This window comes from Folsomia candida, unplaced genomic scaffold (assembly GCF_002217175.1).
Source record: "Folsomia candida strain VU population unplaced genomic scaffold, ASM221717v1 Fcan01_Sc018, whole genome shotgun sequence".
Taxonomy (NCBI): Eukaryota; Metazoa; Arthropoda; class Collembola; order Entomobryomorpha; family Isotomidae; genus Folsomia; species Folsomia candida.
Window position 1 is genome coordinate 2624372 of NW_019091210.1, and position 11459 is coordinate 2635830.

Consider the following 11459-nt stretch of genomic DNA (forward strand, 5'->3'; position numbering starts at 1 on the left):
GCGCCAGAATATTGGCAAATTTTGACGATGTAGTGCAGTAACTGGAGAGATTTGTCGTTCAACATTTTTTTTATTTCATGGCTTCTGGATCAAGATGTAGAAATTTATTTATATGTCGGAGTTAGGATTTCGAACAACGTTGACTAGTCTCCAATTTGTATTCTGCAATTATTTTGCATTTTTATTACAGACAATTTTCAGCGAATTTACTCAAACGATTTTGGCCTTGGATGACAAGTAAATATGTAATAATTTACTGCGATTTTCGAATTTACCAATAATTTGGTATATTTCCAATTCATAATTGTTTCTGAAATATTTTTGTTGCACAACTTTTTCCATATCTGTTTAATTCTATGATTTTTGTTTACCTTAAATCGTGTTGCAGAAAAGTGGTGCATAATTAGTTAATATGTTCGCTATGATTTATTTAATGAAATGTAATTACACAAATTTGACTGTACTATTTCTCTTCTACCGATAATGCGTGCTTTGGCAAAGCTGGCCACCCATGCAAATAAGTATTTAATGTATATGAACTCCATCGTAATTGCCTGCAAACATTGACAATACGCTAAGTACGCTCCGACTTGGCAAACGAATATAGCCAATTCGACAAAGTATGTAATTTATTGCATTCTTTTGCGATAGAACCACTTATGTACATAGATGCGAGAAAAAAATTACGACTCAAATTTGTGATTGTGGAGTGTTTGCAAATTACTTTGCAATTTGAGGTTATTTGCGAAGTGAAGATTGCAAAAATGCATCGCCACGGTGAAACGCTCCAGATTTGCACTCCACAGTTTGCAATAATTGAAAAGTACGGATTGCAAAGTGGAAACTCCGGACTGGTGATACGATCCCCTGAACTTGCAAACGATCGGAATTACAAATTCTCGTGCGATTTTAAATCACACACCTTGTCCACCTCTCTCTGAAGAGAGTAACTTCAGAAAACATAAATGCAGTTATGGATGAGATTTGTTGATGCCAGTTTGTGCATGGCATCAATTATTCACCAAAAGCTACAATAATCTCACCTCATCTCTCGCCCGACGTGGTCATTAATGATAACCATGAAGGGTCTCCTGGTCACCGTCCTTTTCAACGCCCTCGCCAAACCGATGCATTTCCACACTTCTTTATTATCAGAAGCATAACTCACCCACCACTCCATACCATTGTAACCCCGCACGGCTAAAACTAAGTATTCTGAAAATGTCAATATTTTCAGAATTGGTAAAATTTTGAGGATGTTGGAATATGGAAATTAGAGCTTTATACGAAGTGCAAACTTACAGTCTGTCCCATCGAATCTGAAATTCAATTTTTCATTAGTTGGGAAGATCTTCATACATTGCACGTAAAAATTTGCAGGCACAATTAAATATGTACCATAAAAAATAATTAAAACAAGAACAATCCATACCTGTTTATGTTCATGACGAATAGTGAGATGGTTTGGTTGGTTTATTTTTTAGTGTGTATTATTTTTATATGTATGTGATGATTAGTTTTGTGGGAAATCAGTAGATTCGGACACAAGGTTAATGTAAAAACAATCTAAAAATACTTATTTATTTACACTATTGTAGAGTTGATATACACTCATTATTTAATGTGTAGTATGTATTTAAATGTTAGGGGTAACTTGACCAAATATTTGATTTATTTTTGTCTCAGTCTATTACTTGAGGCAATTTGAGACTTTGTAATGCAAGCTGGTGCAAAACAGCTTGCATGTAATAATTATAGACACAGTTGTGGTGGCGGTTGGAGTCGAGGCTGCCCTTATATCCTCGGTCGGACGCAGGGAATCCGCCTTTTCATAATTTGCATCATGTTATTTTCTCATAAGTAAAACTCATTGTGTTCTGAACAATGGGTTTTCTATAAATAAATACAGATCTACATACATTACGTTAAATACACACAACTTACCTACACACATTACATTACATTACACATTACATATTACGTACAAGAAGTGCATGGAAAACAAGGAGTTTTACATTCACTTGCCTGGAATTTTACTATTCCAGGTACATAATTTACATGCATGCATTTGCATACGAGCGAGAGGCGAGCAGGTGACTTGTGATGTCCAGTCTATCATTCGTTCTATACACATGCATAACTTGCATTCATTCATTTCACTTTTAATGGAGATTATTGGATGCAAGTTACTGTTAGTTGACATACATTTAGCATGCATACAGACATACAGATATGCATCATTACTGCTATATTTAACATGGAAAGTCCAACTTAAATTATTTAAGCTATTTAGGTAGCATTGCAATATGAATGCACATACATGTTTCTAAACGATACCCAATTTGGGATCCTTAGCAATATAATAATGATAAAAAAATGATACAATGTCTCGAGGAGTATGAAGGAAACTTAATTTTGTAGAATCAGGTTATTTTATAAGATAACATAAAACATGCACACATTTGACCAAAATGATATGCACGGCTGCATTTCACCCACTACAATCTCCAGTAAACTTGGACATTGGACCAGTTTTGGGCAAGATTTCCAGACAAGTATTAAAGAAGAAGAATAATCTATCCGTCGGGAAAATACGTCGACTTATACATACCAATGATATTAGTTTGTACCGGTATGTGTATATCAGCATTATATTATGCAACTATTTATGTGAGCAAGCAAATGCACTGCAAATAATCTCACAATAAAACATTACATTGTGGGACAATTATATATAAAAGATATAACTCTACCGTTATGGCAATGATAAGTTATACAGTCTGATAGTAACCCAGCAACACATTATTACCAACCAGTAAAATATTAATGTCACATTGAAAAAAATATTGGTTACCGTTTGGTGTCAATATTAATACAATGCGATGGAAAATATAACTCCGCGGAGGAGGAGTAATATATACACATTGCCCGGTTTTGAATTAATAAAGGATTTTTTGAAGGGCAAATTTATTACCGAGAAACCATGACCTATATGACTTTACCAGATTATTAAGAGTGCATGACATTGATAAGTGTGCCTATACAGTTATGTAGTTTGTTATTGTTAAAAAGTGATTTTTACTAAGATTTAGGATAATTACTTGTTTTATTTGGTCGGTGGGTAAAACATGTAAAAGTCATCACAAGGTTACGAAAGTACTTGATGAAATTGAATTTAATTAATGAAATTAATTTCATAATGAAAATATCTACTAATTATGTAATAAATAATGTCTGCACTCTAAGAAACTGGGTGATAGGCGTTATCATATTCATCACCATATGACTCTACCGCCTCTGGTGATAGGCATCGTCACCTTTTTGGTGACGTTATATCACCACTAGGTGATAGACTACCACCGTTTGGTAATAGTCTATCACCTAGTGGTGATATAACGTCACCAAAAAGGTGACGATGCCTATCACCAGATGCGGTAGAGTCATATGGTGATGAATATGATAACGCCTATCACCCAGTTTCTTAGAGTGTGAGCCAACATCCTGCCCAGTGTTTTGGGTACTTTTGACAAGATGAATCCCCACGAACCAATTTATATTCATACAAATTCTCTTAAAATTAAAATAAACTTTTATTACACACTCAGAATAATTCGGTGATACTATGTCGTCCCACCGCGGTGGTTACTATTTTGTCACTAAAGAGTGACAATAAATTCTCCGAAAATCAAATTTGCTACCATGATGGCAAGGTAACAATGTTTTATAGGATAGTGATAAATTTAAATTTCGCAAAATAATTTGTTACTCTCTGTTCACAAAATCTTAACCACCGCGGTAGAGCCACATAGTGACTACACGCGGTGCCGATTTCATTACAAAATTATTTTGAGTGTGTATGTATGATTCTAACTCGTGGCATTTTGCCCGAATTATAATATTTAGCATGTATGCAACTCTATTCTTATCATTATTATTTACAAACAACACACCCTTAGAAAATTGGTAATAAATCATTACTGAGCGGAGTACATATGTGACTGTACCGGGATCGTATTAATTATCATTACTGCAGAGTAATGGAATGGTAATGAAAAGTTTACTGGTGAGTAACGAATCAATTCGAAGGCAGTAACCAATCATTACCAAATCATTACTGCTGCGGAGTACATATATGACTCTGCCGGATTTTTTGATTTTTTTAAGAGTGTATGTTTATCGTTTTATGTAACTACCCAAAGTTTTACCCTTGTTTAGAGTTCTTAGTAAATGTTTATATTGACGCAGGGTTCCGATGGTGTGTGTGTGTGAATATGTATGTACATATGTACGGTATGAAAAGCAGTCGGTAAAAATTCCATACATAGGTTTTAATTATACTATTTTCAGATTAACACGTGGCGCATCAGTTTTTTTCCAAACCCTGATGCGTAATTAAGCTGACCAAGTAATTCATGCAAAGGGAGAGATAAATATTTTATTTGGAAAATATGGGGTTGTTTACTCTGCTTACAACAAGTCTTTTTTAATCTACACCTACATAAATCCAGTGTTCAGTGTAGAACGATATGAAAATTTAGCCAGAAATCAAATCAGTAATTCCTACGGGTGTAATTATGTAATCATGTATACGCATCTTAGCAGTCGCTGTTAAGTAAAACTATGAGGGTTTAGACACCCTGTCGAGTCATATATGTAAGACAGGTGAATTAATCCTGGCCAGGATAAACTAAGCCTTTTACATGGATGTATTCCATTCCTAAAGCGTAATTACACTAGAAGTACCAATTTCTACAGCAACTTAAATGTTGAAATGTGCCGACCCTATCTAAAACGGTGAAGTTTAGTAATTGTCCTAAATTTACCAAACATTTTCACTATTCCACAAAAACTTATAAACACTCTTCCAAATTTATTGGATGGAACACATCTCTGAAACTTTGTTATAAATAATAATATCTTCGTATTTAAATTTGTAAGGAATTAATCTGGCAAAATAAAATAAACATAAAATAAACATAAAAATAAAAATATACTTGCTGTGTAAATGGGAGACCAAGCTTTTCCATGAAATAGTTTTCTAAGACTTTTGTTGATTCGTTAGATTGGTGAGGCATTCCAAAGTTGTGAGTATCTATATAAGCCCTATATTGTATACAATCTACTTTACACTTTTGTAAACTCCTCGACTTTATAAAATTACATTTTTTGTTCAAAACTATTTTGCACGTACAAATTAAAGCACTAATTTTGTTCTACATGATCGATACATGTAAGTGTGCACATTTGTATCGTCCACCCAGTACAGTTGGAAACAAGGTGTTAAAAAAATTAGATAATTATCTTCTCCGTGATTTGTGGTTCTAATATTTACGAATATTATTAGAAACATGAATTTGGACTTGGACTTGATTCTTGGCCTGTTGATATGGACAATAATTAGCCCTGTAGCCTTTCCCTTAATTTTGATCGGTCTCCTGCATAAATTCAGCAGCTTGTTGATGGCGAAACTTTTATACAGAAGATCCGGATATGTAGTTAGCTCGTTCAATTGTTTGGATGCATTAGAATACACTAGAAAAGATCGAGGCATTATCGGGTACGCGCTACGTTTCGAAAACTCGGTAAAAGGAAGACGACTAGATATCGCTAAATTTCGACACCATTTCGCCGAAACATTTATTAATAATGGAAAGTGCAAAAATTACCCCGTTTTTTACACAAAATTCGTACCAGTTCTAGGATATATGTATAAAGTTGCGAATCTTAAAGAAAACCTGGATCTGTGCAAATCTATTAAGGAAGACAGAATTTTGGAAGGTGAAACAGAAAATGAGGCCCTTTCTCGAGCGATGAGACAGAATACACATTTTCACACTCGGTCAACCCAATGGGAGATTATTCTTTTGCGAGTAGATGTAAAGAGTGATTTTATTATTTTTAAATTTCACCACGCACTCGCAGATGCATATTCGGTTAGAAGTCTGCTGGATGTTTTAGGAGGGACGGAGGCACCTTATCTGGTGAAGGATTTCAACATGGGGTTTTTCCAAAGTGTAAGTACTTAAACTATATTTTGTACAATAGGGTGATGCATGCGTTATGGGTTATGTTTGCTAAGGAAATAGTACGGGTTTTAATTATATGTAAAACCACTACCCACCCGGTTTTACACGCTAACTATGTGTTATTGGATTGTACTACATATGTAGGCGTCACAGGGTTTTGCTCAACGGTGGACGGGCAGAGGGAAAATAGTCGAACGAAAAAGTTGAAATAATGTATAAACTGCCGAGTTAAACCAGAGGAAGTGTTCCACAAAAGCATTTTCCATATTTCGCAAGACAAAGTGTTAAACTTGGGTTCTGGTGGGTATCCACCACCATCGCGCGGATTCGTGCGTCAGTGCCGTATCCGTCGCACTTTGTCAACCTCACTCAATCATGCGTCTCATTTAATTAACTATACTGGGTTACTTAAATGTAGGCTTATCAAAATACAAAAAATGATGTGTTGATATATCACTAGCCCTCGTTAGTTACGGCACTTGCCGTATAAGTCCCTCCCTCAGAAACTTTGACCCCAAATTTCTCATGGTACCAGCGTTTCCCTTCGGGCAACAAAAGCTGAAAATGTAGCTGTTCCCAAGGAGAAAAATCTGGCATCGGGTTGTCCGAAGTAAATGGCTGGTACCATTCGGTTTTTAAGGATTTCTGTGTATGTAAAAAAACCGCCAATTTTCGAATTTTGAAACTCTTGATGCATTAAAATGTTCATATTCCAAGGGGAAGTCAAATTGCAAATGCAAGTATAGGTCTAACTCTTGTTCTACACGATGTACATTGACTTTCTCATTTTTCCGAACTTTCTTCCTTTATTTTTATAGGGGGTGTGGTTGCACAGAATTCAAAAAATGTTGTGGTACATTTGTCCTTGTACCCACAATTGCATTTACAATTAATTTTATTTGATTCAGTGAAATCGATGCGAAAAGCGATGGAACGTATCCGTCATCCTCTCTCTGCCGAAAACAGTATATTCCTGAACATTTCTTTGAAATTTAAAATAAACCGTGTAAAATCCGAGTAAAATTTAGTAACGCCAAAAAAACGTAAAACCAGTTCTAATATAATTCCCCGTCTTGTAAAACGAATTCTCAAGTCAGTGTTGTAGCAAATATACACACATATTATTTCTAGCCTTGAATGCAAATCATTTTTTCTCAATTTTTGACCTATTACTTCCAATTCCGTTCTGTCCTTAGCAATACTAAAAGTATGAACTTGTACCGAATAGATGCAAACCCTTAATGTGCAGTACAAATTCTGCTATAAAAATATTAACATTTTGGCCTCAATAAATTTGTGTCTAGGTAAAAGCATGCATTAAGGGCGTAACTGAGTTTGCAAGAATCTTAAATGTTGGACTTGTCGACTGGTTTCCAACGGGTTTAAATGCTCGCTGTGGCACAACAACTTTATTCTCCAAGACAACCGTTGAAACTTGGAAATTGAAGGAAATATGCAAAAACACTAATTCTAGCTTCCTCTCTGTGATAACGTCACTTCACTTGTGGTCCATGAGAAACAACTCTGCATGGCTTGAAAAGCTCGATATCCCTGAAAATATATCCCCACATGCCATCATTACGTTTCCACAAGCGTTACCTGGACATCCCGTAATAAGAAGTAAAGGACGAGATTGTTGCAATCATATGTAAGCCACATAAAAATAAATCGTGCATTATATATGTGCCTCCTAAATATGTGCATTCCTGGAAATCTGCTAAAGTGGCGCAGGCTTTGATTTTGCGGTATTAAATTTGCTATAATGTTGAGTTTTTTTATTACCACTTGACTGACACACACTTGCATACAACACTAATAATTGGACAACAGGTTAAATTATCCTGTATAAAAAAGGCTTTAAGATAGTGATCCAAATTTTTGCATAGTGACACTCAACAAGATTATGGTAGGTTCCATAATGTAGTTTGAAAAAATAATTGACAGGACAAAGGTAAGATTTTGTTCAAAAAACCTTATTTGTCAACCACCATAACAATTTTTTTTCCTTGTGGTTTTATTTTGGTATCAATAGCACAAGTCATTCTGAGCACTGACATTTCGTCGATCTATGTTCGATTTTTTTGAGCAGAGTTAAGATTGTTTACAAAATATGTATAATTTTGCAACTTTTTTTATTTTCGCCAATAATTATTCAAAAAGGCATTTTTTCTAAAAATAAAAGCGTTACTCATACAAAATCGCATAGAGATGGACAAAATATCAAAGTATTTAGGACTTGTGCTATTGATGCAAAACTAACACCGCCAAGGAAAAAATTGTTACGGTAGTTGAAAAGTCAGGTTATTTTGAAAAAAATCTGCACTCTTAATAATCTGGTAAGGTCACGCAGGTAATGATTTCTTGGTAATAAATTTAGTAATAATCTTTCACCAGGGGATAAAAATTCGTTACTGGCATGGTAAAACTTTATTACCAAGCTATTACCACAAGGTATAACATGTCATTATCATCCTGGTTCAGTCTTATACTTTTGAAATTCGGTAATGTTTCTTACGAAATTATTTACTGTGTGACCTTTTACCTGTCGATTCTTTTTCAAACTACATTCGGCATCTGGCCACAATCTTTATTGACTCTCTGCATGCAACAATTTGGATCGGTATCTTAAAACAATTTTGATATAGGTAAATTTAAAATTCGGTCCAATAATTGGAACGCCAAGCGTACATACTTTACTGGTAAGGTAAACCTTTATTTCTATGCGGTTTTACTTGCTATTTCCATTTGGTAGTGCCATATATCGATTGATAATATTTCATTACCGGATTACTAATAGTGGATTGTGGATAATCAGATAACTGGTATTCTACATATGTATGTACTTAGGTGTCTTGGTCTCATCAAACTCCCAATTGAAGAGGATCCTAATCCCATCCAGATTTTGGGAAGGGTTCAATTTCTCTACGAAAATTACCTCGACTCTGAAGCCCCACAAGCTATCCACCTTATGCTGAAGACTATAGGCATGCTTATCCCATTCTATTGGGGAGAGTGGTTATCGAAGTTGTTTGCAAAACAGCCACTTTTTGAAACAATGGTCAACCCTTTCCCATTCTGGGAAACAAAGTATCAGCTTCTTGGCATGAACTTGGAAAATATTTACTTTCTTTGCTCCTCACCCTCTCCAATTTACTCGAATGGTAAGAATAACATGATTATTCGCTACTTGACTTTACTGCGTATGTAGCTACACTCAAAATAATTTTGTAATGAAATCGTCACCGCGTGTAGTCACTAGGTGGCTCTCTTGATTAAGATTTTGTGATTAAGATTTTGTCAACAAGGAGTAACCAATAATTCTGCGAAATTTAAATTTATCACTATCCGGTAAACAATTGTTACCTGCATGGTAAATAATTTGATTGTCGCAGAATTTATTGTTACACTTTGGCCGCAAAGTCGAAACCACAGAGGAAAAGTTGAATAGTATCACCGAATAATTTTTCGCGTTGTTACTTTCTGTCAGCCATGTTTTTTCTGCGTGCATGTATTAAGAACAAGCCAGTGGGGATGTTTTGCCACTCGTTTACTTGGAATTGAATTTTAATTTTGGCGTCACTCTCTACATGTCAAGCGAATCTACATTTCTTTAGAAAGTTTTGTTTTGCTACAAATCGTTTTGAGAACCATGAAATCCTTATGTAAACTCAAGTACACTAACGCGAACAATTGTTCGCATCAGTATATTTACCAGCGCCAATTCTCATAAACGTGTGTTGAAATTACTCAACACACGTAACACTAATTTCTTTCCAATGACTGTAGATTTTAATGTTTTCCTAGGTACGCTTATAACACCGCTGACAAGAGGAGACAAGACAGATGTGACGGTTCATGCAAGCGGAGAGGTTTTTTGCAGTCAAGATGAAATAGACGAGCACGTTGCGGGAAATTTGGTGACCGGATTAGAAATATTCTTGATGGAAAGTAGAAAATATAAGGCAAGAAATACGTCCATCTCCTATGGTTGATACCGTTAAACCAATAATTATGAATTCATCAGAACTAAATCATGTATGTACTAGCTTGGGATTACAATTGTTGCAAACTTACGAACCTAATTAAAAATTCGCAAGTTAACCAAGCTTTGAAAAAATTTTGGACCTTACCACATAGCTGTCCATTTTATCTCACCACAATCCACAAAACCACAAACCACAAACTCATCCACGAACCACAATCCACAAAACCACAAACCACAAACTCATCCACGAACCACAAACCACAAGCTCATCCTGAACCACAATCCACAAAACCACAAACCACAAACTCATCCACGAACCACAATCCACAAAACCACAAACCACAAACTCATCCTGAACCACAATCCACAAAACCACAAACCACAAGTTCATCCGCAAACCACAAACCACAAACTCATCCAGAACCACAGTATGAAAAGTGGCAGCTCGAGTGGTAATTTTTTACTCAAGAGTATTCGATTACAATTTTTGCATTAATTACCATTACCATCATTGTAATTAAATTCTAATTACTCATTACGTTTCCAATACTAAAAGTAATTAGATTTAATTACTCATTACTCGTAAACATGTAATTAAATTACTCATTACTCCTTACTTGAAAATGTGTAATTCACAGGTAATTGATTATACTTGAAGTAATTGATTGCACAACACTGTATTTGGTACAGTGTAAATTCCTATTGGTCGGCCAGCCAACGTTAAATTTATGAAAATGGACGCTAACTAATTTTATATCAACATGAGTTTTTTTAGCTTAAACATGTACCGACAACTTCATGAATTTGTGGTTTTCGCAAGCCTCAAAACTGCAAACCGCAGACCAATCCACAAATGCAGACCACAGACAAATTCATAAAATTCTAAACTACAAAAACCACAGGTTGGTTCACACCTACAATCCTAAAACCACAAACCACAAGTTCTTCCACAAACCACAAGTTCTTCCACAAACCACAAACCACAAACTCTTCCACGAACCACAATCCACAAAACCACAAACCACAAGTTCATCCACAAACCACAATCCACATAACCACAAACCACAAGCTCATCCACAAACCACAATCCACAAAACCACAAACCACAAACCACAAAACTACAAACCACAAAAAAACCTTGTCCACTTTCCACACCACAGTCCACTTTGTGGATCCACAGTGTGGTTTGGACAGCTATGCCTTGCCATCTAAATTCATCATGATACAGGGTGGTGATTCCACCTGTGAACAGTTTTGCCCCATAACTTCTCGAGATTGGGGTGAGATAGATGCTCAAATTTTTATCACAACTTGCAAAAGAACTTCTCCCAGGTGTAAAAATTTCTAAACCGTAGCTCTATTAATGCACCGCGAATAAATCAAGAGTTGGAGGTAAAGATAAAATCAGTGTTGCATATTTCCCGTCCAAAACTACTTTTTCCCAGGAC

The 11459-nt window shown here is 35.5% G+C and overlaps 1 protein-coding gene and 1 long non-coding RNA gene across 4 annotated transcripts; one reads left to right on the forward strand and one right to left on the reverse strand.

Moving 5' to 3' along the window:
• Positions 1-611: 611 nt before the first annotated feature.
• On the reverse strand, positions 612-3275 carry LOC110857353. 2 transcript variants are annotated; one of them, XR_002548668.2, is made up of 4 exons: positions 1433-3275; positions 1303-1319; positions 1044-1215; positions 612-950 (listed from the first exon to the last, which is right to left on the reverse strand). It is a non-coding gene; the product is annotated as an uncharacterized LOC110857353 (long non-coding RNA). The 2 variants fall into 2 exon arrangements; XR_004836593.1 differs by having other exon boundaries at positions 612-1215.
• Positions 3276-4629: 1354 nt separating this feature from the next.
• On the forward strand, positions 4630-10143 carry LOC110857334. Of its 2 annotated transcripts, XM_035857834.1 has the most exons (5): positions 4630-5277; positions 5345-6014; positions 7331-7674; positions 8874-9187; positions 9831-10143. In XM_035857834.1, exons 2-5 carry the CDS (start codon positions 5349-5351, stop codon positions 10016-10018), a joined length of 1512 nt encoding a protein of 503 aa, XP_035713727.1. In that variant the 5' UTR covers positions 4630-5277; positions 5345-5348; the 3' UTR covers positions 10019-10143. The 2 variants fall into 2 exon arrangements, with proteins under 2 accessions (XP_035713727.1, XP_021961634.2); XM_022105942.2 differs by having other exon boundaries at positions 4630-6014.
• The last annotated feature ends 1316 nt before the right edge of the window (positions 10144-11459 follow it).